The 26983-nt window shown below is 36.0% G+C and overlaps 3 protein-coding genes across 5 annotated transcripts in view; 1 reads left to right on the top strand and 2 right to left on the bottom strand.

The window, feature by feature from the left end:
• Positions 1-26983, top strand: part of LOC106091280 (circadian clock-controlled protein daywake) — a 758551-nt gene that overhangs the window by 459352 nt on the left and 272216 nt on the right. The gene's annotated exons all lie outside the window — the stretch shown is intronic.
• LOC106089683 (protein takeout-like) lies at positions 5615-6673 on the bottom strand. Its single transcript, XM_013255663.2, has 4 exons — positions 6655-6673; positions 6363-6591; positions 6055-6194; positions 5615-5992 (listed from the first exon to the last, which is right to left on the bottom strand). The coding sequence occupies exons 1-4, from the start codon at positions 6671-6673 to the stop codon at positions 5694-5696; spliced, it is 687 nt and encodes a 228-aa protein (XP_013111117.2). The 3' UTR covers positions 5615-5693.
• Positions 15942-23040, bottom strand: LOC106089324 (protein takeout). Its single transcript, XM_013255184.2, has 4 exons — positions 22928-23040; positions 16629-16863; positions 16428-16567; positions 15942-16362 (listed from the first exon to the last, which is right to left on the bottom strand). Exons 1-4 carry the CDS (start codon positions 22986-22988, stop codon positions 16064-16066), a joined length of 735 nt encoding a protein of 244 aa, XP_013110638.1. The 5' UTR covers positions 22989-23040; the 3' UTR covers positions 15942-16063.

The following is a 26983-nucleotide window of genomic DNA, read 5'->3' on the forward strand; positions in this document are numbered from 1 at the left end:
TCTTTCTTTATGAATTAAAAATGTAGCGTACACACAATATATGTAGCGTACTCATAGCGCAAAGAAAATGTTATTAGTGTAAGCCTGCATGAAAGTGGCATAAGCAAAAGCATGTCAAATTACACTAACATGGGCATAGCCCATATCACAGCCACAACGAGTAATCCTTAGACACTTGAAATACATTTCTGTTATTGATAAACTCATTCCACTATTGTGGCCACAGAACTCTTTCCGCTGACATTGCTACATTTGTTTGTTTCGGGAGAATGCAAAAGCATTGACCCTACAATGCAATGGGCATAATAAATGCACTAAATGTATATTTTGTACAAAGAAATATGTGTATGTTTTATGTATAAGTGTATCGAAAATATTGATTGCGGGGAATCACCGAATGACACCTGCAGAGCCGATCATTTAGTATAAATGCAAATTTGCCCATGAACGTTCCATTAAGGAACAGGGGAAACTTCTCACATATCAATGAGTGCAGTCCGATTCAAGTTTAAGCTCAATGATAAGGGACCTCCTTTTTATAGCCGTTTTATGGACGGCGTGCCGCAGTGCGACACCTCTTTTGAAGAGAAGTTTTTACATGGCATAGTACCCCATGAATGTCGCCAGCATTAGGAGGGGATAACCACCGCTGAAATTTTTATGATGGTCTCAATTACTGTTGTAACATAATTCAAACTCAATATTTTACCGATTATAAGCAGATTTCAGTTGGTAATTCAAGAGTTTATTTAGATTTATTTCGATGTTATGGTAGACAATTATATTAAGAGCCTTCCATTTACTTTCAACTCTATTATGGTTTTGAATTATCTGCTGTATTCGTTATCCTATAAATAAAACAACAAAAAATTCTATGGGAGTTTTTGTTTTCGCACATTTAAATACCTAGTATATCTATTCTTAATGGCGTAAATATCACCAAACAATGTTTTTTTACTAAGAAATTCTACTGCCATAGAAATTCTTCTAGTACCTGGCAGCGATTTGTCTATTTCTCTAACGATGTTTGTCATTGAATAGAATTTTTGTACCAAAAGCGGAACTTTAAAAAAAATTTTACCATCAGCACTCGACCGAACTAGTTAAGATACTGACTTTCTTTGCTCAGTCAAAAAAAAGAAATAAATGTTGTGTATGAAAATGTGTCTATACAAGTAACACAATTACAATTATTTGCATGCCCATGGGCTTACCTTGGATTATTGATTGTGTAAGCACACAGTAATGTGCAATAATGCTAGTATTTTTGCCCATCACTGCTTTATACGCACAAATAGTCACTTTTTCCCTCTAGAACGAGAGACAGAAAGGATCCGGCAAACGAATAAACGTTTGTGGCTATCGAAATACTTTTGCCATTAAAGAGTTTTTGGTTTTATAACAAAAGAAAGTTCCTTTTATTCTAGGCGAATCTGCTAAAGAGTTTACAATAAACAAAGTTAGTTACGTTCAATAATACTACGTTTATGGCTAACGTTTAATATAATCAAGCCAAACGTTAGACACTTACAATAAAATAAAGTGTTCGTAAAGAAGTATTTTGTTTGTTATAAAAATATCCAAATCGTTTTGTTTCTTTGCGTGTAGGCTTAGTTGTGTGATTGTAAACCTGCACTGTAATTTAAAACAATATGTTATTCTATTGAACTCCAACAACCAGTGACATGATCTTTACACTTAATTTTCCATTTATATTAAGTTAAGTTCGTCTTGGAGATGAGCTGAAGCAGCGATTATGGTTTGTCTGTATTCTACCGTTTTGAAATCTAAAATTAATTTTTTATTACGTATAGAATTGCAAAACAAATATAAACGATATGCATAAATATAGTTATGATATTATTTCATTTCAATAAATATTAAGCGAATATAAACAAACCAGAAAAACCAATTATTACCAAGATTTAGAAGTAATTATTGCTAAATTTAACCTGATCAAAAACGTGCCTACCGAATCTAACTTAAATACAATGCAAATGAATACGCTAAAGTTGCCAAGCTGGTTAATCATTTAGAAGCTAATGTCTTCAGCGCCATTGCACGTGGTCACAATAAATATGGCTCTTCAAGATTTTGGTAGAACTAAAAGAGGAAGGAAATCTTAGGTTACAATGTCAAGGAAACAGGCCACACAATTTTTTAATGGTTTGTAAACAGTTTTTGTGGAAACATTTGTATTTGTATTTTGTCACAAGATTTAAAATCGAAAAAAAGATCAATCATGTTGTGATAAACCGAAATTATTCTTCTCGAGTGCTGGAAATAAGATCAGTTCCGGATAGCAACATTGATTACTACGTTTTTAACTAGATTAGTTAAATAAAAGAAAATCGGCGGATAAGAAATGCGGGTTCTATTGAATCAAAAAGACAGACCGTTTGCAATACCTCAACAAGTAAGAGCGTGCTAAGTTCGGGCCGGGCCGAATCTTATATAACCTCCACCATGGATCGCATGTGTCAAGTTCTTTGCGCGGTATATCTTTTTAGGCAAACAAAGAATAATGAATAATACCTGCTCTGCTATTGGAGCTATATCAACTTATAGTCCGATTCGGACCATAAATGAATTGAATGTTGAAGACCATAGTGAAGTCATTGAGTTATATTTAAGTCCATTCGGATAAGAAATGCGCCTTGAAGATCGGTTTATATGGGAGCTGTATAAGGCTACAGATTGATTCAGACCATAGTGAACACGTACGTTAAAAGTCATGGGAAAAGCCGTTGTACAAAATTTCAGTCAAATCGGATAAGAATTGCGTCGTCTACAGACTTAAGAAATCAAGATCCCAGATCGGTTTATATTGCACCTATATCAGGTTATAGACCGTTTGAACCTTATTTAGTACAGTTGTTAGAACACTTAACAAAACACTTAATGCAAAATTTCTGCCAAATCGGATAAGAAGTCAATATCCAAAATCGGTTTATATGGCAGTTATATTTAAACAATCCTTACCAAGAATATATAAACTTTGTGGGGTCTTACACGAATATTTCGAGGTGTTACAAACGGAATGACGAAATTAGTATACCCCCATCCTGTGGTGGGTGGTATAATAAGGTGGATATGCGCTAAAAAAGAACTCTATGGACATAAATGAAAAGTTTTTTTATCCTTACAATACCTTTCATTCTTAATATATTGCAAATTTTGCCCATGAACATTCCACTAAGGAACAGGAGCAAACTTCTCAAATATCAATGAGTGCAGTCCGAACGGCGTGCCGCAGTGCGACATCTCTTTGGAGAGAAGTTTTACAAGCCATAGTACCTCACAAATGTTGCCAGCATTAGTAGGGGAAAACCACCGATGAAAAATGTTTCTGATGGCCTCGCCAGGATTCGAACCCGGGCATCATAGGCGGACATGCTAACCCCTGTGCTACGGTGTTCTTGATATATAGAACATGTTATTAGGGGCATTAACTACTTTTTATTTTTTTATAAATTAATTAAACTTCAAACGGAAAGCGTATTTATAAACGTGGCCGCATCGGCGAATACAACAACAGAGATCTTTCTTCAAACTTGATATGTCACAATTTGTAAACAGGGCGAAGAAAATTCCGATCTATGTGGTGTTCATTCCTGTCGCGAGAAGCTTAGCTGCGAGCTACCGGGCGCGTCTACAAGTTGCGGATATTGGAGTGCACCATACGTAGTAGCTGCAACGGCAGTCGTGGCAGCCATTGCAATGTCAGAACTTTGATTTTGCGCTGGTAACATGGCAGACATAAGCTTGATTTGTGGGGGTGAGGAGGAGTCAAAGACGGTAGAGCACCTATTGTGAAACTGCCCTGAAATTGCGAGTGTAGGTCAAGGATTCTGGCTACACAAAATATATTTTCCTATCTAAATTATCTTCATGCAAAAGTCCTTTCGTGGCTACTATTGCATATTGGAGGGAGCTTCTCCAGACCTCCTGGCCGTTTTGTCATGCATGATGGCTTTTAATCTTCTTCATTTTGATATTTGGAATTGTACTGACGCAAATTTTATCAGTGTTCTTTTTTTCTTTTTGAATCTTTCGGGGGCGACACAATAGACCTAAGTTCCCTATGTAAAACTGATAGTGAATGAGGTTGCTAGACGCCTGTCATTATATACCTTAAGTTTAAAAACCATAACATCAGCAAACACAATTTATATATTATTTATTTTGAAGTTTATATTTTTGTACGGCGAATTCAAAAATCAATTGACATATCAAATTTTCTCAGCTGGGTTAATGCGGCCACCTGATAAATATGCCTTGTTCAAACGTTTAAAATTGATAGTGCATATTGAAAATGAAACCAAGTTCATTTTAATGTTGTAACATAATTCAAATTAAAATTTTTACGAATTATAAGCAGATCTCAGTTGGTAATTCAAATTCTTTCAGAGTATATTTGGATTTAGTTAGATGTTATGATACAAAGTTATATTAAAAGCCTTTAATTTTCGCACAACCCATTATGGGTTTGTTTTATTATCTATTGTGTTTGTGATGCTGTAAAAAAAAGAAAAAAAATTGTTGTTGTTTTTGCACATTTGAATACCTACTTTGTGATGCATATATTTTTATTGCGTAAATGGTACCAAACCTGTACCTGGCAGCCATTTGTGTGTTGCTCTGATGATTTTCGTCATTGGACACCCCAGCATATTTGTACCAAAACTTTAAAAATTGTCACTTTCCGAGTTTACCATCCGCACTCATCCGAGCTCCTGAATATACTAACGGCTCTTTGCTCAGTCAAAACAAAAAGGAAAAAAATGTTGCAATAATTTGCAAGCCTTTGGATCTGCTTGGGATTATTTACATGTGTACGTACAAAGTAATGCAAACCACTGATCTACACATTCAAATACTCATCCTTTCTCTCTAGTAGGAGAGACCCAAGAGAATAATTATTCGTCCGGTGCACGAATAGTCGCTTGCGGATATCGAAGCGCCTTTGTAATTAACGCGTTTTTCGTTTTACAACAAAAGGAAGGTCCTTCTACCGTAGATGAAGCTGCAAATTAACCACTAGTTAAGGAGTTACAAAGATTTTAAGTTTTAAAATTGGATATCAATAATTTTGACGATAAGAGAGCATACGCGTACTTTTTTCTTTAATTATAACAAGAAAACATAAATTGTTAGCAAAAAATCCGCATCGGCATTTTGTTTTACGTTAAAGCTGAAATTCGATACTCAAACACATAATTTGGCATATGGTCATCTTCATTGCAATTTAGAAAAATTTTAGGGTCATTGTTTGTTGGGGATAGTATATTCCGAGTAAGGATGATGAAATTAGGTAAGTGCAACAAAACTCCAAAAGAGGTTTAAGATCTCAGGCTAAACTTTTTAAAGCCCTTTCAATTTTTAATACGGCTTAAACAGAAGACATTATTTTCCGGTATAATGAGATAGATCAGTGCTGGGGATCGATATATGATTTTTTTTTTTAATTTGGGATCGAGTGCCTCAAGTTTCTGAAGGCTTTTTTACTTTAGTGGTAATAAGAAATTATAAGTTTTATTATTCATCGGAAATAATATTGGTAATGGAGGCTCCTTTGGCGACATAATTACATACAAATATGACTTAAATTTTAATTTTGCAGTTGACCGAATTCATTATGATTTGTTTTAAATCTTATTCTAGTTTTTCCTAATTGCTTTGAACCCTACACTCTATTCGAAAAAATGTTCATAAGGATGGTTGTCAAGGAATGAATTGATGATATTTTTCATTACAATACTGCTGGGCTTAAGAAGATTGGTTTTTGTTTCTGCATAGAGTTCACGCCAGTTTTCATTGAGGAATAGATTTATATTATCACCCAGAGTTTTGTCACCATTAAAAAGGTTGTCCAAACGGAATTTGATTTGATCTGGTTCAATGTTGAATTTCACATGTTCCACCACAGCATGGATTTTACCTTTCTTTTCATTGGGCTTCATATCAAAGGAATAATTACTTTGAGCTCCCGCTGTATGTAAAAGAAAAAACAATATTAAGAATTAAAAAAAAACTATATAAATATATACTTACAAATCACAATTTCCATATCTCCTTCACCCTTTATTGGCAACACCAAGATTTGACCATCGATTTTGTAGTGACCTTTTAGACGCAGTTCTGGTATTGTAGCTATTAATTCAGTACGTCCACTTAAGTCTGCTTGGAAACCTCTGTAATTTGATAGGTTAAAAGAAAATACTATAAAATTGTTTAACATATTCTGGAAATCGCAGGTCGCAGTCTAACATGTTATTTCATTGCTAAAATACATATGTTTATTATATATATTTCGAAGATTTTTATATGCGATTTACGGATTATGTGGGGCTGCATCTTACTTAATGGCTGTAAATTTCATGTTCTTAAATCCAATTAGATCAACGTCGGTTAAAGTTACATCTATTGAAACTGGACCATGGACATCTCTTTCAAATATCATTTTCTTTATATGTAATGGATCGAGGGGCACCAAATGGTATTCTGGCAAACCTTCATAGTATTTTTCCAATATTTCATTGCCAATCTTAGTGAGACATGCGCTGTCGCCGTTTTTGCACTTTTGCAAAGCTGTAATAAAATGATATCGAATTATTTTTATTCTCTTAGAAGAGCATTGGTCGAGTAATAAACCTTGGTAATAGCATAACATTTTTTATAAAAATTAATTTTGATCAATACACTTTAAATTCGTTTGTATCATCAAGAGGACAACAAACTATGTTGTTGTCAATGTTGAAGTAAGTCTGATCGAGTTGAGAATTAGTATATTTGGTTTAGGTAATAATGAGCTCTTTGAATATTTCTTCCACAAAATTCCTACTTAATAATGCATTGCCATTTCAAAATATTTGAGAAAACATTTCGTTTTGCTACACGGAAAAAATAATTCGTTTGACATAAAGTAAACGTTCACCTAGTAAACTTTTTTTCTGAAAAACATTGGACTTTATATTTAGTTAGCTATATCCAAATCTGAACCGATATGGCCCATTTGCAATCCCCAACGACCTCCATCAATAAGATATATCTATACAAAATTTCAAGCGAGCGGACATGGCTAGATCGACTCAAAATGTCCAGACGATCGAAAATATATACCTTATGGGGTGGCAGATCAATATTTCGAGAAGTTACAAACGGAATGACTAGGTTAGTATATCTCCCATCCTATGGTCGTGGATACAAAAAAGGCTATTGAATACCAGAGCTGCGGAGTCGAGATTTTGAAGCTGGAGTCTGAGTATCTAACCGAGTCATATTCGGAGTGTAGAAAGTTGGCTCCGACCTGAGGTCAGAGTCGGGTTAAACTCTGCTGCCCTGTTGTATAGCAGACTTCAGTTAAATTTTAAAATTGTAATCGAGTAGTATACATATTTAAGGAGATACAAACAGTTTAAGTTTTTACTTATGGTTAAAGCCGACCAATGAAAAGTAGACGTATAATTTTGGACAAGTATAAATTTATTTCCACTTTAGTAAACGATAAAGCTGGATAAATCTTCTGCTAATCTCCTGCAATATAGTGTAAATTACTCCAAAAATATTTAGCCGGGAATTTTGATGGAGAATACCTCTATTATACACTACTACACTGGTGTTACGAAATTTATTGTACTTTTTTATTACTAGTTTATGTATGTATTATTTTATTATTTATTGTTATTGATTATTATTATTATTTTTTAATATTTCTTCACTACTCACGGAATTCGGCAAATGCAACAGAGAAAATTGCCAAACTGCACAATGTTAATAACAATTTCATTTTGTCGCCTGTTAATTTCTTTAATGCACGCGTTGATATCTTTTGTACTAATAATTATTTTTAGTCATCCGGCACTACGTTTTATACTCGTTTTTTTGTGATCAGACATTTGTGTGCAGTTGGTATAATGCAAATCTAATGGTCTTATGCCAAGATATATTTCTCACATTGCGTGGTAGCGCAGTAAAAATCACAATATTATATCTCTACATTAGGGAACAAAATTCAAATACCATCCAGTTTCGGATAAATGTTGTTGATTATTCAAGGGATTCCTAAATTTTTTCTTGGTTAATAAACCGGAGTAAGCCAATACATTGAACCAGTTGCTTTTAGATTTTAGGTACATCTATGCACTTAGAAAAATGTTCGTCGTATTATGCTTTTCAGTGATTTACTATAAAAGTATTTTGTAAACATCCTATTCAGATATAGGATGTTTGTCTATGTATTCTTGTAATCAAAGGATTGGATTTTGATTTTTGAAAAAAATCGTTATAGCTCCTATAAATACCTTACACAAAATACAAAATATAAATACCTCACAAATTTAGTTTGATTTGCCCAAAATATTCAACGAGAAGTTTTTCCAATATACTAACAATATGTGTGCAGTGGGATCAGATTTAGACATAGCTCCCATATATATCATTCATTCGAAATTCGCTCTTACGAAAATTTTATTCCGATCTTTATACAATTTTGCACAAGATGTTTCTCAATATCCTACTAAGCAAAGGTAATAAATAAACGATCCAATTAAGAAAGATATAGTTTCTATATATGTACGGTCCATATGATATACTCACCTGTTTTTTTTATGATAAATAGTGTTGAAGGCAGTTTCTTCTGTTATTTTCTAACTCTACTTTAATTGGCTATGACAGAACATATGTCCCATTAGCCGAACTTAGGAAAGATTTCCAAGCGCCTCAATCTTTTGCGTTTCTTCTCCAAACTCTGACAGCAAATTTCGAGATGTCTTTCACCACTTCATCTTTCCATAGGAGTCTTGGTCGTCCCGGTTTGCTTGTACCACTGTGCTTCCTTCAAACGACTTTTTCGCTGAAGTTTCTTCATTAATTCTGACAACATTACCTATACAACGCAGGCGTTGAATTTTGATACGTTTAATACGTCGTCATACAGCTCATACACTTCATTGTTCAAATGACGCTGCAAACTGGTCCATAAATTTCTCAAAGAATCTTTTTCTCAAACACTTCAAGCACTGCCTCGTCTGCTTTCACAAGTAGCATCTGTTTGCAAAAACTGTTGTCATTCGTTGCGGTTGTGGCGGTGCCGAGGTATGTAAAGTTGCTGACTTTCTCAAAGTTGTGGTTCCCAACCACAACCCTGCGCGGGTGTACAGGACGTTGTGTGAGTTGATACTATCCTACTTTCTGCCATACTATCTCCACTTTCACTGAAATCAATGTTGTCGCCAGAGGTGAGTAGCATGTGTTAATAGTGTGCCATACCTATGAACACTTGCATATCGTACAATATACTCCAGCAGAAGGATATCACATAATGGGCTGTGAAGTCTGCAACCTCGTTTGGTATTGAATAGTTCGGATAGGTGCTTTCCTATTTTAACTGAGGAACCTGTTCAGCAAGTATCATCCTGCAGAGTCTTATTAATTTTGCAGGGATATCAAATTCAGAAATGGCTTGAAATACCTTTGAACGTAGAGGGCTGTCGAAGGCGGCTTTGTAGTCAACGAAGGGATGGCAGAGGTGGACATGTCTTTCTCGGCCTCCTGTCTTAAATAGTTTAGCGAGCAAACCATCGGCTCCTGCTGCCTTGTTGTTTTTTAGTCGGGTCACCTGCAGCTGTGAAATATGTTCTATCCTTATACCAAGCAAACTATCTGTATCAGTTACCAGATTAGTTTTTTGCCTCTGTAGGAGGAGTACCAAAGCCATCGGTTTGATGTTTGGTTCTTTGGTAAAATTTTCGGACTTCATTCTAACTCCTTTACAACTCAATTCGCTCACACGCACGTCTTTTTCTTTCCAGAATAGACGTTTCTCTTCTCCGTTGCTACAAATTACAGGGTTGCTCTGCCGCAATTTTGCCTTCATTAGCATTTCGACACTCCGTGCAATGTCAGAAAGTCCTTTTTTCGCCACGTTCAAACGGGTACAAATTTTTGCTGAGACAAGGTAATGATCCGAATCCATTTTCGCTCCACGGATCGATAGAATATCTAGCAAGCTGGATGTAGATTCCATCAATGTGGTCAATTTGGTTCCTTACTTCTTTTTCTGGGACATCATGTGGCTTTGAATTTTTATATCCACCATCATAGGATGAGGGTATACTAATCTAGTCATTCCGTTTGTAACACCTGGAAATATTGATCTGCGATCCCATAAAGCATATGTATTCTTGATCATCTCGAGATTCTGAGTCGACCTAGCCGTCCGTCCGTCTGTCGAAATCAAGTTAGCGGTCGAACGCGTAACCTTATTGATGTATAGACGATAGATTTGGATATATGTCCCATATAAACCGACATTGTAAACCACAATTTGGCTAAAGCTTGCAAGTAGTGTTCTGTTATGACTTTTTACAACTGTGCCAAGAATGGTTCAAGGTCTCAATTGTTGTTTTGATTCATTCAAGAGTTTAAAATATTTAATTAAATATTTGCAGAAAGTGTTTACTAATGTCGGCAAACTAATTTTTGTGGGAGTATTATAGTCTCCGCCAAAATTTTTCTTATTGTATTTGCACTCAATATCTGTATTCTTAAGTCAAGTGACTTAAACACATTTTGAAATCTTTCAATTTCATAACCCACATTTCTTTTATGACCAGATAATTTTTTGAATCGAGTTTTCTGTTTAATTTCTAACAACATTAGGCAGGACAAACAGTTAATTTGGAAATCATAAATTTCTTGAGAATGACGTCTAAACTTTATAATTTCGTTCGAATTAAAAAAATAAAATTAATTTTTGTCGAAATTTCGAATATCAGAGAACCGTTTTTTTTAGCAGTGGTCATCCTAAATTCTGTTTGGAGATCAAACAATAAAAAAACTCATCATATTCAAGTCCAAAGTAAAATTCGTTCTATTTTCTTTGCGTGTGTGGATGTGTCATACAGTGCAGCTCTGTTTAATATCGGCAGCATGGAAGTCTTTATAAACAAATACCTACAGAGGCAATCCAACACAACCACCTTTTGGAAAATTACGCAACAAAAATCAATCTATATTGAGATCAGAAGATGTAATTGGGGACGGATTAGCCATAATGGGGTTTCTGTTCGCTCTACCAATTCTTCTAAGGCCAAAAGTTGGTTTAACATCTTATCCCCAACGTCGAGACCTTTCCCTTGGGATAGGAAGTGCTACCAAGCCTCAATGTCCTCTCCACATGTCTTGCACACAACTTTGCTAACTGCAACTTTTTTGTGTAGGTGCGTCTATAATCCTATGTGACTCATGCAGATACCGAAAGTCGTATTAATCCCTTTGTCCCTGGTTTCCGTCTCGTATGGTTTTCTTTGCCCTAATTGCAAGTAGCGCAGAGGTAAGCATGTCCGCCTTTGACGCTGAACACCTGAGTTCGAATCCTGGCGAGAACACCAGAAAAAAATGTTCAGCGGTGGTTATCCCCTCTTACCGCTGGCGACATATGAGAGGTAGTTTGCCATGTAAAAACTTATTCTCAAAGAGGTGTTGCTCTGCGGCACGCCGTTCGGACTCGGCTATAAAAAGGAGACCCCTTATCATTGAACTTAAACTTGAATCGGACAGCACTCATTTATATGTGAGAAGTTAACCCCTCTTCCTTAACGGAATGTTCATGGGCAAATTTGCATTTGTCAGTTTCTCCGCTCTAAAATTCATCCACTATGGTACGGCAGCCAAACGATACATTTTGTGGCATATGTAGAGTTAACGTTAATAGCTCTTTTGCAACACTAAACGGTCTTCGTGTTTACCGTCCTGATTGTTATCGCGCCTATAGCCATTTGAGATCCGCGAGCACTTTAATTATGGAAGTTCTTTTATTACCTCTACAACAACTCACGAACTAATCGATCACCCCAATCTCCGCTTAAAGGATTCTGTTATAAAAATGTAGGCAATAAAAAGCACATCTGTGGATATATAATGTAGATACCCATATCCGTTAGGTTTTAGCCATTCGCATAGCAACACCTACCACCCGGCATTCATGCTTGGGTTCCTCTCGCCCACTCTTGCATCTTTGGCATTTGTGTTTTACACTTGCATCCTTGGCATATGTGTTTCTGCACCCTCCTGAATGTGGTAATTCCAGGGGGGCCCTCACTGTCCATGTACTCTATCGAGGGCTCCTGTATCCTTGTCCTCATCTGATGTAGGACAGTCTCTACCCGCCTCCTTTTAACATAGGCTTCTGTCTGTTAAGCATTTCGCTTGGCATCCTGCTATTTACTTTGGTGTCCACTATACGCTTGCCTCCATGATTTTGCCGGACTTGGGTATGAACGTCAATCTTAGGTACTCTTGGAATATAGTGCTAAATGGAGCGCTATAAAGCGTTATATGATGTCCCTGAAGATAAATTTAAATATAGCTTAGCCAAGACACGAACCTGGTATTTTAACAGAGCTATTTTAAAGTTATCACGAAATTGAACAAAATTGCCCACTGTGGTGGACTTGTCATAGATAGGTGAACCAAACTTGGCCTTGACAGGAGCTAATGCTGATATAAGTTTGGTTCACTCATCTATTGCCAGTCCACCATAGTGGTCACTTATGTTAAATGTCGTCATAACTTAAAGGGCAAAATTTCTCCTATGTGGAACGGAGTTCGAATATAATGGTGACAGATTCTGAAAGCCCTTTGCAGGAGCTAATTCTGATATAAGTGCGGTTCACCTACTTATGAACAGTCCACCGCAAACGATTTTTAGAAATATGTTGTATAGGATTCAAAATATTTTTTTTGCCTCATGGTGTGAGGGTTTGGGTATTAAATAATACCCAGTAGTTTTAGAAATGTTAAAGCAAGAAATTGTTTAAAACGTATTTTTTTATTAAAAAATGCATTTAACATGGTTCGGTTAATCAGGTAACATAGCTCTGTTAAAATGCAAGGTTTGTGTCTTGGCTAAGTTATATTAAAATGTATCTTGACGGACATTGGACATTCAAGAATTTTGAGGACCCAAAGGTCTTTCCCGGGTTTTTAAGGAATGGCTGTCCCAAAATACATGCCCCTAAATTTTCCATGTGAGTGTCATATTCTGATGATATGCCAGTATGTACGCTTGACGTTCTATTAAGGAAAGGAAAACCCCTTATATACTTAGCTACAAATTTTGGTATCAGAATAATATCCTTCTCTTACAGACCTTTCGGGAAGTGGTTTCGCTAAGCGGCCCATTTCATTGAGCTGAAAACTTTAATCGGACTGCCCTCATTGATATGAGAGAAGTATCTTCTGTTCCTTAGTGGAATGTTCATGGGAAATTAAGCATTATGTAAGACCTTTCAGTACTGTCTTGATGGGTCTACAAGTCTTTTTAGGTTTTTTGTGGGGTCTCCTCCAGCTTCTTGTGCCGAAATTGTGATTCTTACATTCTACTTAACTGGAGTTAAGACCTTTTATTTGAGTCCCATTTAAGGGGTTACGCGATTCCTAACACTTGGCTGCATATTTGGATATCATACCTCTGCTTTCAACCTATACCGGCAGATTGCAGTTTCTTTTGGGAGTGTCGATATGGTTTTCCTACTCTAATCGTAAATACATATTATTTGATACCCATATTGTCCTTATTGCCTCATATGCTAGTTTAGAAGACATGGGAGGCCCCATAACTTATATGTATTCTGGATTTACATGAGATTTGAAGTCGAAAATCTAGCCATGTCCTTCCGTCTGTTTGTAGAAATTAATCAAACTTTAGAACGAGTAAAACCAACCGTTCGAAATTGTGCACTATTACTTCTCATTAATGTAGGTCGATTGGAATTATAAAATCGTTGAATCGATTGTAGTTACAAATTAGCTCCCATATAAACCGGTCTCTCGATTATACTTCTTTTAGCCTCTAGAGAGCGCAATTCTTATTCGATTTGGCTGAAACTTGCAAGTTGTAACCTGTTACGACTTCCAACAATCCTACGAAGTACGGTCTAAATCGGTCTACAAACTGACATAGCTACCATATAAACTGACCTCCCGGTGTGAGATTTTAAGCCCCTGGAAGCCGCAAATATGTGATTTGGTTGAAACTTTGCACGAAGTTTCTGTTACGTCTGCCAATAATCGTCCGAGGTATGGTCCAAATCATTATCATTGAGCTTAAACTTGAATCGGACCAGTTCCATAATGGAATGTCCATGGGTAAATTTGCAATTTGCAATTGGTATGGTCTAAATCGGTCTATATATTGTGATATAGCTTCCATATAAACCGATCTCCCGATTTGAAATATTGAGCCCCTGGAAGCCGAAATTTTTATCAGATTTGGCTGGAATTTTGCGCACAGTGTTCTGTTACGGCTGCCAACAACCTCGCAAAGTACGGTATAAATTGGTCTATAACCTGACATAACTCCCATATAAATCGATATCCTGATTTGAGATCTTGAACCCCTGGAAGCCGCAAGTGTTATATGGTTTGGTTGATATTTTGCACTTAGTTTTCTTTTACGGCTGCGAATAACCGTTCGAGGTATGGTCCAAATCGGTCTATATTCTGATATAGCTTCCGTATAAACCGATCTCCCGATTTGAAATATTGAGGCCCTGGAAGCCGAAATTTTTATCAGATTTGGCTGAAATTTTGCGCACAGTGTTCTGTATGGTATAAATCGGTCTATAACCTGACGTAGCTCTCATATAAACCAATCTCCCGATTTGAGATCTTAAGCCTCTGGAAACCGCAATTATTATCCGATTTGGTTGATATTTTGCACATAGTATTCTGTTACAACTTCCAACAATCGTGCGAAGCATGGTTCAAATCAGTCTATAATCTGATATAGTTTCCATATACACCGATCTCTCGAGTTGAGATCTTGGGCCCCTTGAAGCCGCAATTGTTATCCGATTGGCAGAAATTTTGCACATAGTGTTCTGTTACGACTTTCAACAGCCGCGAAAGGTACGGTACAAATCGGTCTATAACCTCATATAGCTCCCATATAAACCGATTCCTGGTAGCTGGAATTGTTATACTAATTAGCTGATTTGTACGTTGTGTTCTAATATGACTTCCAACATGTGTGGTAAGCATGGTCCAAAACGGTGTATTACGTGATATATCTCCCGTATAAACCGATCTACTGATTAGTCTTCTACGGCCTCAAGAAGCTGAATTTGTTGGCTGATTTGATAGAATTTCTTACTTGTACATATGTGCGTTTCAACTTAATTCAGTTTTGGAGATTTTATAGAAAAATCCAATGCGGTGGGTTCTCAAGTTTCGGACTGGACGAACTCGTTTTCCTTTTTCCAAATGTTTTCATTTGATACCAATATTGTCCCAGTCTCTGTACATGTCGCAGTCTGTTTACAATGGTTTTTTGTGGGGGGAACATTCCGTTCTCCAGTTATTTAACCTCGGATTTGAATATTATTGGGTTGCCCAAAAAGTAATTGCGGATTTTTCATATAGTCGGCGTTGACAAATTTTTTAACAGCTTGTGACTCTGTAATTGGATTCTTTCTTCTTTCAGTTATCAGCTGTTACTTTCAGCTTGCTTTAGAAAAAAGTGTAAAAAAAGTATATTTGATTAAAGTTCATTCTAAGTTTTATTAAAAATGCATTTACTTTCTTTTAAAAAAATCCGCAATTACTTTTTGGGCAACCCAATAGATCCATGTTTGTGGGACACTATAAGAATGAAATCAACAATTCGCTTATATCACTTTACGCATCTCCGAGATATCGCAGTAATCATTAAATCAATTATTCTTTACAGGTCATATATCCAGAAAATCGGTTCGGCAGTTTTTGAGTCTATGCCAAAGAAACATACACAAATTTACCCTTAAGATAGCGTCACAATTTGGTATTTCGTGGTATTTTTGATAGACTAGACTTGTATAGCCCTCCCTTTTTTCGTGGAGGGTATAATAAAAAAGGGGTACTTTGAAGGTATCTCATTGTTTTGATTATACGTTAGGTAATTATTGTTGGAAAATTATTTTAATGTTTTGGTTTTTTTATTTTTTTCCATTGATTTGGCGAGCATAGTTTTATATGATTTTTGGAGTCTTGTTCATTAAAGTATATTTAAAACTTTAAATTCTTACAAGAAGATCTCCTCATAGGAATTTTTTTCAAAGAATGCATTTAAAAGTGCTTCCAAGACTAGACCAACAGCTTCTGTGAAGGTTGGGCCAATCTCCGACCAAATATCGTGCCAATTCTCGTTGATAAAAACATTCATGTTATCGCCCAACTGCTTGTCGCCATTAAAGAGATTGTCGAATTGGAAGTGAATGTTACCGGGAACAAATTCCAATTTAACATGTTCCAACTTGGCGAAAATCTTGCCGTTCTTTTCAACTTTCTTCAAGTCATATGAAAGTTTGAATTCGGCATTTTCTATAAACAAAGCAAAAAAAAAATTATTACGAAAGTTCTTCTTAATTATGAGACATTGATCTTACTCATCATCAAATCACAGGGTCCATCGCCTACAACGGGTAATACCAAAACACGACCTTCAACTTTGTATTGGCCTTTTAAACGCATCTCGGGTACTTTTCCTACGAATACATTTCTTCCACTGAGATCTGCTTGCAAGCCTCTAAAATTAGGTAGATGGAAGTTACTTAACGTATTAGGGAAAAAAGATTATAAGAACTTACTCCACCGAGATTATTTTTAAATCTTTAAGACCGAGCATATCGAAATCTGTAAAGGTTATGTCTACATTGACTGGGCTGGCAGGATTTCTTTTCAATACCATTTTCTTAACATGCAATGGATCGAATGATAGCAAATTTATTTCGCGTGAACCACCATAATATTTCTCTATCGCTGTTTGGATACTTTTTTTTAAACAGGCTCCATCGCCATTTTTGCATTTTTCAATATCGGCAGCTGTAAATAGAAGGAAGAAATGTTTTAACGTTTATTTCTGATTTAAATTAAAATTAAAAAAAAAAAATTGTTCATATATGTCTTGAGCCCTCCCATCAAAGTTCTCCGTATTAAGTACAGTAAGAGATAAATAATGCAAACGATTAATTTTTGCGTGTAATAAAGCTTTTTTTGCTGTAAACAAAACATTTATAGCTTAAAAGAATTTTTGAATTGTGGCAAAAAAGAGCCTTTCTATTCCGCAGACGAAGTTCCTAAAGGATTTACCAAAAACGAAGTGACTTTTGGATCAAAAAGTGGAAAATTCATGACTAACGTCCAACCTTGAGGGGGAAATGTTACACAGTTACCATAAAAATAGTACTTCCCCGAAAAAACACATTTGTTTGTTGCAAATGTTTTAGTTGGTTTTTTTACGTGTAGGAAGTCTAGGCCGAATATCTGATAAATTAGAAATCCAAATTAGTATTCAGGCATCAACTTCTAATTGCTTTGAATTTTAAATAGCATAGACACAAAATTCTGAGCTAACCCGATGTTATGACTTCGAAAGCAATAGTTTTTATGTTGAAAGAGTTTTTGCTGTTATATAAATTGTTAAATTAGAAAAAACAAGTAATAGCGTGCTAAGTTCGCCAGGCCCGAATCATATATACCCTCCACCATGGATCGCATTTGTCGAGTTCTTTTCCCGACATCTTTTCTTAGGCAAAAAAGGATAAAAGAAAAGATTTGCTCTGCTATTAAAGCGATATCACGATATCGTCCGGTACGGACCACAATTCAATTGTACGTTGGAGACAAATGTCAGCCAATTCGAATAAGGCTCAAGAAGTAAAATAGAGAGATCGATTTATATGGGAGCTGTATCAGGCTATAGACCAATTCAGACCATAATAAACACGTATGTTGATGGTCATGAGACGATCCATCATACAAAACTTCTGGCAAATCCGATAATAATTGCGACGTCTAGAGGCTCAAGAAGTCAAGATCCCAGATCGGTTTATATGGCAGCTATAGTAGGTTATGAACCGATTTGAACTTTATTCGGCACAGTTGTTGAAAGTCATAATAAAATATTTCATGCAAAATTTCAGCCAAATCGAATAAGAATTGCGCCCTCTAGAGGATCAAGAAGTTAAGACCCCAGATCGGTTTATATGGCAGCTATATGAAAACATGGACCGATATGGCCAATTTACAATCCCAACCGACCTACACTAATAAGAAGTATTTGTGCAAAATTTCAAGCGGTTAGCTTTACTACTTCGAAAGTAAGCGTGCTTTCGACAGACAGACGAACGGACGGACAGACGGACGTACATGGCTAGATCGACATAAAATGTCACGACGATCAAGAATATATATACTTTATGGGGCCTCAGACGAATATTTCGAGTAGTTACAAACAGAATGACGAAATTAGTATACTCCCATTCTATGGTGGGGGTATAAAAAGGAGGAATTCGACAGCACTCATTGATATGTGAGAAGTTGGAATGTTCATGGGAGATATATGAAATGTTCTTGGGCAAATTTGAATTTGCAATTAAATTTTTCTACAAAAATGGGGACATCCCCTGCGTATTTGTTGAATAAATTAAAAAAATAAAAAAAATCGTCCGATCTATACATATGGGAGCTATATCTATGTATATATATCTTATCCGATTTTTACGAAATTGATAGAGTTTTTGTGTTGACCAAAACCAGTACAGAAAGAATATGCGGGTAGACGGACATGGCTAAGCCGAATCAGCACAAATTTCCGAGTCGAACTACACATATTATCACATAACACAAACTGGTGCAGTGTACAGTTTGTGTTTTTCTAATAAATTTCGTATAAATGTGAACTTAGTGTACCAAATTTATGCTGGGACCCTAAAAACTCAACTGGATTCCTTGCAAAGCACTATATCCCACTTTGGGCGTCTTGTCAACACAGGCAATCGTTAACCAATCGGCAGACTGTATTGTATTTTGCTTATTGGGATCAAAAGGAAAAAATGGAGTAATTGGCCTTTCAGAAAACTTAACTTTTGGAGCGCATTAAAGACATATTTGTAAAGGGTGATTTTTTAGCTATTATCTTCTTGGCAACACTGGTTTAAACAGCTTACGGACGTTTCACTTTCAAACATCATCAGTTTGGTCTATAATTTAACCATGAATCGTCTTACAGACGAACAACGCTTACACATTTTTGAATTTAATTATCAAAATGCGTGCTCTGTTAAGAAACTTCGTAAATCGGCCTTTCTTGTGTTCACCGAAGCCATTTTTGGCTCAATGGGTACGTAAATAAGCAGAATTGTATCCAATGCATCCAGAGACAAGTAAAAGCGTGCTAAGTTCGGCCGGGCCGAATCTTATACACCCTCCACCATAGATCGCATTTATCGAAAGAAAATAATTGATTCAATGTTGGAGCTATATCAAGTTATAGTCCGATTCGGACCATAATTGAATTGAATGTTGGAGACCATAGTGGAAGTCAATGTGTAAAATCTCGAGTAAGAATCGCGCCCTTTAGGGGCTCAAGAAGTAAAATAGAGAGATCGGTTTATATGGGATCTGTATCAGGCTATATTTGACAAGTATGTTGAAGGTCATGGGAGAAGCCGTTGTAAAAAAATTCCGCCAAATCGGGTAATAATTACGCCCTCTGGAGGCTCAAGAAGTCAAGATCCCAGATCGGGCACTTAGACCCACATTAATATACCATATTCGTTTTCAGATCTCCAATACCTTTCATTTGATACTCTTCTTGTGCCCATCGGACCACTTCCGGATATGGGTGGCGTTTTTGGGGCAAGAGGGAGGGTCCGCCTCCACTCGATATCTAAAAATTATATAGCCTATGTTTCTTTCCAGACAAACGTACACAATCTATGAAAATTTTAAGAAAATCGGTTCTGACAAGTATTATATAGTCATAATGACGGGTGGCGTGACCCCCTATACTTCGATCTGATTTTGTATGTCAGATTCGAAATCTACTCCCGAATAGTTTTCATTTGAGCCCCATATTGTCTGTTTAGGGGAGTTTTGGGGTTGGGGATACCCGATGGGTATTCTACTCTCCAATACCTTTCATTTGATACCTGTAATGTCCCGATCGGTCCACTTTTGATTTTGGGTTGTGTTTTTGGCATAAAGGGGAAGGTCCGTCCCCCTTCCGATACCGACAAATTATATAGCCTAAGTTTCCTTCGAGACCAACCTACACAATATGCAAAATTTCGAGAAAATCGGTTCTGCCGTTTTTCAGTCTATACGTAACAAACAAACCGAGTCCCATATATCCTTGATTGTGCCCTAATGTGCCCATTTTCGCCGTTTATGTGGGGGTGAGGTGACCCCCTATACTTCAAACTGAATTTGTATGCCAGAATCATTATCTACTCCCGCATACTTTTCATTTAATACCCATATTGTCCTTATCGGTCCACTTTTGATTTTGGGATATGTTTTTGGGGTAACGGTGGAGGGTCCGCCGCCTTACGTTATCAATAAATTATAAAGCTTATTCCTACTTCCTGACCATATTCGTAATCTACTCACTAATACCTTTCATTTGAGTCCCATATTGTCATGATCGTCAAATAAACCTATTTTATGTGGGCTGGGGCGGCCCACCCAGCTACTTGGACCCAATTTTTTATGAAATTCTCACTCTACTCTTGAATACCTTTCATTTGAATCCCATATTGTCCCAATCGGTCCACTTTTATTTTTGTGTAGTACTTTTGGGGTAAGGGTGAGGTCCGCCCCTCCCGATATCAAAAAATTATGTAGCCTACGTTTCCTTCTAGACCAACCTACACAATCTATGAACATTTCAAGGTAATCGGTTCAGTCGTTTTTGAGTCTATGCGGAACAAACAAACAAACAAACCGACAAAAAAGCACAAATTGAATTTTATATATAAGATTTTATAACTTTTAATTTGAAGAATGGAAAACCTTGACAATATTAAAAAATATACTTTCGGGGGTGTATAAGCTAAAAGAGAAAAATGGAAGGTGTGCAATTTGGATATGTTGGCACTGCAAGTTTGCCAAAAGATTTGTAGTCTTCTAAAAATGTCTAGATCAGATCAAAAATTGTGGACGCATTTACATTTTGAAAAACAATTTAACTACAATAAAATTCGAACCTGAGCACACGGATTAATAGCGATAGCCGTTCGTAGCCATCAATGCAACTTCCAAAAGATGCACAGAATCATGTGTACCACGGAAGTAGTGTAATTGTCACAGAAAAAAGTCTGTCATTACACAAAAAAACATGTATTAGGGAAAAGTTAACCACGCTCGACAACCCTGTCGTGTTTTTTGGGTGTTTTCGCAATTAATACGATTCAAATACAACATATCAACGCACGGCCCTTGAAGCCATCACACCTAATATGGTTGAAGAGTCTTCTAACCAAAGACGAAACGCGTCCCATAGTGGTAGATGCGTGTTGCAATCTCTGGCTTTCCTTTTCCATTTGCAAAGAAAATCTCCCATCATTTAAGTCGTCTCGAAAGAGAAACAAACAAAAAAATATTATTTCATTCATGTCTCAGTTCAGCTGTGAGGGGTACCGTAAATGTACACGGATACTGTAAATGTACACGGATACTGTGAATGTACACGGATACTATGAGCATCGAACATTTTGTTTGGGTATCAAACCTGATATCAGTGTATCAAACATGTTTGAACTTTTTCATAAGTAAGCCCAGTCGAACAGCAGTAAATGTGTATTCATCGTTGTTTATCAAGGGTTGTTACAGTGTTGTGAAGAATATGGAATATGTATGAGCAGACATAATACACTTAGCCAAAGAGTTTAAAAGAAGTAGAGTGGGTTTCTGCTTTGTCTTCCCAATACCGTAAAATAACTCGCGTTAAAGACACAACCTGTTCGATGTATTCCTATTGGATTCACTTTGAGAATTGCAACATTTTCGGGTTTTTTTCTGTTGTGATTCGGGCATTTGTTCGAACATTTTTTCGTATTTTGCTTTGTTCCTTTGCCACCGAAAGATGGAATAAAAAGGAAAAACGAAATATCGTAAGCAATTCAAACATGTTGTGTCTTTAACTTTTGTTACTGGTCATTCCGAATTGGGCCCCAATGCCAACTCTTCTTCTTTAAGCCTCTTTGACACTTTGCATCCATTCTCATTGAACAAAATATTTTTGTGGTATCCAAATCCATACACTTTGCAATTCTCTGATACATAGTGGAATCACATTCAAGTGGTGCACTGTCTTATAATTTCACCAGTGAATTTAGTGCATCAGCTGCGCTGAGTGGCTTGAACTTTCCTTACCAATCTGCTGACAATTCAGCTTTTTGCTGGGATGGTAAGAGTTAGAGTTAAGCAATACGCCGTCATCCTCTTATCAAAATCGACGATATTTTTTGCAACATTTATGATGCAGCTTCCACCACCAGAGTTATTCTTTGAAAAACTTGTACCACTTGTACAGAAAAAATTCCAAAATCTACTATACTTGTTACTTTGTTCCAAAAACATTAAAATTAACATAAAATTTTTTAAAATGCTTCAAATGTTCTTTGATATTTCGCAATTTTACCAGCTTTATTTGACTACAACTGGTTTGAAAAAGTTTTCTTTTCTTATTTGCTCAACTACATTTCCAGCTGGGGACATTTCACAATTCCAGACTTCCATAAATTTATTTAGACTGGCTATAAGAGCTTGTTGCTTATATGCATATTGATCTCGCATCGAATAAAATCCACTTGAATATCACATTTGAATTATTCAAAAACGCTATAACTTTTTTTTCTGCAAGTCAATTCACAATATTATAATTTATATTACTTTTTAACATCATTAATATTTATAAAATTCAATCTTAAATGAATTACCAAGATCACACGCACAAAACACTACATTATTCATAAAGGGCTGATTTCTATTTTTTCGAGTTTTTAGAATTCTTGATTGTTTTCTATATATAGAAAGATATTAAAGTTTAGAAACTATATAATATATCCATTGCAAATTTGTCGCTTTGCACTCAACTACTCACGTAATTCCGCCACGGATACTGCTAAAATCCCCAAAAGTGTTAGAGTTAGAAAACTTTGCATTTTGTTATTTTCCGTTTCAATGAGATATTCCGGGTTCAAACTACAGCAGTAGTTCCTTTTCGCAAATAACTTTAAATTGAAATGTTTAGATGCATTTTATACTCTCTGCCGTTGACAATTCCAATTCGGTGCGGATACACATTTCGTTATAATCATTTTTTATATTACTTAACTTTTTTGGACAAAAACTTGTATTTAAAAGGCTTTAGAATATATTAGGCTAGATATTATTCATATGTGTTTATTTTTGTTGGAGGGTCTGGGAGCAACTTCATCAACAGTTTTAATCAGTAGCAAATTCACATTTTAGATGATTATTTAAAGGCGTTTGTTTTGCTTTGTTTAAGGCGAAATGTCTGAATTAATTATAAAAAAATAAGAAATACTGTATCTACCGGTTCTTTATAAAATTTCTTTTTATTAACACTGTTTTGCAAACAACTATGAAATTTACTTTGAAAATTTAGATGCTGTCAGATCGGAAGAGGTGGCATTCAGAAATTGGCGCTTGGATGGAAACGCCAATACTGAACTGCTGCGCAAGCAGGCAAGATCTTCGTGTGCCAATGAGCTTAGGCGCGAAAAATTTCTTTACAAATAGCGTCTGCGAACTAAGGTTTTTGATTCTACACGAGGAGGTAAGAGCTTTTGGTCGTTCGTGAAAAGGGTAAAGGGTAGTTCTTCATCATCCGTTTGATAAGGCTAACCTGTTGGCTGATATATTTGCAGGGAACTTTTCCCTGCCGGATAACAATCAACCGCTCCCCTCAATCGAAAATGTATCTCTCGTCATGCCCCTAACATTTTTTCCAACTCGTGGAGTTAGAAGGGTTCTTGAGAATCTGGACGTAAATAAATTCCCGAGCCCGGATGGCATATCAATACTTGTCTTGCGCAGGTGTTCTTCAACGCTTGCTCGTCCATTGCGCAACCTTTTTAAACCTTGCCAAACCGGCCAATTACGATATGCTCCGCTCTCTCCAAGGTCATGGAGAGCATGGTTAATCACCATCTTGTGAGGTATTTAGAGTCTAATGACCTTTTTAGCGACCAACAGTATGGGTTTCGCAGAAATCGCTCTGCGGGCGATTTTATGGCACTTCTGTCGAAACGTTGGTGTCGCTCAATCCACTAGTTTCAGGAGAGTAAAGTTGTGGTTCTGGATATCTTCAAGGCATTTGATAGGGTCTGGCACGGTGCACTACTATCAAAGCTTGTCGCATTTGGTGTCGGCAATGGCTTCGTTTGATTTATTTCGAGCTTTATCAGATATCGCACTATTCAAGTCGTTATAGATGGGTTCTCATCCAATGAGCATAAATTGACCGCAAGTGTACCCCAGGGCTCTGTTCTTTATCTTTATTCCTCTCAACGATCTGTTGGGTCAGACATTGAATCCAATCTACTCATTTCCGGATGACAGTAATCTCTATCATTGGTACTCATTCGACCATAGGCCGAGTCTTGGAGAGATTCAGGACAAGAGGTGGGTTTTGGAAGGTACACTCTGCCAGGATTTGCTGCCCATTTCTGAGTGGGGTCGAATAAATCGAGTAGATTTTAATCCGCGGAAGAATCAGTGCTGCTAGTTGTCACACAAACGATTCGCTGACCCATTACGATCATCTTTGTCTATTAACGGTATATATGTTGAGCAATCAGAAGCTCTTGATGTTCTGGGCATGTCCGTTGGGCTAAACATGTATTTGAAGTGTCGAAAGAAGTATTCAAGTGTTTAGGCTTCCTTAAACGGTGTAAGCATTACTTCACTCTGTCTGATCTTCTTAACATTCACACCACTTATAAGGCCGGAAATGGATGGAAATGTAATTGAAATGGATACGCTATTTGATTAAACTATGATTGACATATTAACAAATAATATTGGGTTGCCCAAAAAGTAATTGCTGATTTTTAATAAAACTTAGAATGAACTTTAATCAAATATACTTTTTTTTCTAAAGCAAGCTAAAAGTAACAGCTGATAACTGACAGAATAAAGAATGCAATTACAGAGTCACAAGCTGCAAAAAAAATTTTTCAACGTCGACTATATGAAAAATCCGCAATTACTTTTTGGGCAAACCAATATATAGTAAAATTTTCAGGGCCTTTATATATATATAGTTCGTCTTGGACAAAAAGAAGAAGGAGAAGTTTTTATTGGTTATTTTTATGTTTTTTTTTTTTGAATTTAAATAGGTAGATATTTAGAACGTTTCTCTTGCATGCATCTTCCAAAATAGTATCTCCACCTTGAACTTCATATTGATGGAAGAAGCGCAGTTTATACCGATACATGTTTAAAATTCATAACATTTGCATTGTCTGTGCCATTTGGACATTAATCGATAAAAGTTTTTTTTATTTTTAGCAAAGAAGCTTTTATTTTGAAAGACGGAGAGGTTAATTTAATTCTAATTTCTCTGAGAAAAAACCAACTTAAGTGATTTGTTATTAACTTTAATTAATCAAGCTTACCCGATAAGTTAAAAAAAACAATGATCGTTTATTAAAATCTGAAATTGAGTGAGATAAACATGTTTTGCTTTAATAATGCAATAGCCAATTAAGTAATTAAATCAACATTACAGTTATTAAGAGTTGACATTTTACGATTTTTTAAATTAATGACATATGTATGACTGTATAAATTAAAATAACACAAGGCACCCGGACAACAGGATTATACATCTGGTACTTTGCCAATAACTTTTTCGGCATAGAGGGCAAATTTTATTATTTTTTTTTTATTTTTTGAAAAAAAAATTTAATTTTCTTTTTGAAAAATTATGCTTGACCTCTTAGCATTTTTAATGAATAAAAGTTAATTTTTTGTTTAGTTAAGTCAGTAAAGTTTGACACAAGATGCATTGGTTGTGTTAAGAGACAATTTAGGCGACTGTTCTTACTTGTTGGAGGATTCTAGTTTATAGCTGAAACTTACGATTAGTAAAAAAATCATTATCTTTGAACTTATAATATATTCAATGTTTATAAATATTAATATTCTATTCTGCCAATATTTTCTTTTGTTTTTGACTAGTATTCGCACAATAGTTGCATCAATAAACATGCAATTTTATTGATCGACTTTTTCTTGATCCAAACGGAGAAACATAAATTTTTTGTAATCAAAATAAAAAAAGATTGTCAGTCGCCTAAGATGGTTGTCTTTTGTATAAAATTTAAAAAAGAGACAATGGATTAAATGCTTTAAATTAGAGCCAATTACAATATTGATTTATCTATGTAAAAGGGTACGCAAGTTAGATCTTATTAATGATATACTCGGTAGATAGATTCGGTAGACTTTTATGTATTTGGATGTTGAATCATTCGTCACTTAAGCGGTGTAGGTTATTAGGTTGTCCTGCCAACTTAGAAGCGAGTAATCCCAAGTACTACGATTGGCTAAACTTTTCGTATTACGTTTAGAAAATTGGAACGAACGTATAACTTAAGCGAACTAAACTCGGGCTAAGCCTCGGGCATTCCATATTCCATACTCTCCTGGAAATTTTTAACGGCAAATTGTTAATGGAATGAGGGGACGATAAGTCATTAGCCGGCACCTATCTGCCAATTAAGGTTTATCGTTAGAATAAGCAACAAGAATATATCCAGAAGAACAAATTTCTATAAAAAGAAGTATATCGATACGAGAAATTGTAACCGAAGAATAAGAAATCCGGCCTATGTTTGACCTGGCAGAATCTTGGATATTGCAACACCATGGATTCTGCTAACTATGTAGACTAATTAACATATTTTCTATTTGAATTATTTTGCAGCTATAAAATCTGGTAATTATTGAGGAGCTCAAATCGGGAGAGAAACGAGATCTACATATATACTGATCTTGGTGTTATTTTGGATGGTAGATGACGTTTTAATTTGCACATTGACCCGTGCAGCAATAAGGCAAGGTCGTTGTTGGGTTTTATAAAACGGTGTTCCAAGGAGTTTGATGATCCTTATGTGACCAAGCGTTT

The sequence above is a fragment of the Stomoxys calcitrans genome, chromosome 2 (genome assembly GCF_963082655.1).
Source record: "Stomoxys calcitrans chromosome 2, idStoCalc2.1, whole genome shotgun sequence".
NCBI classification, from domain to species: Eukaryota; Metazoa; Arthropoda; class Insecta; order Diptera; family Muscidae; genus Stomoxys; species Stomoxys calcitrans.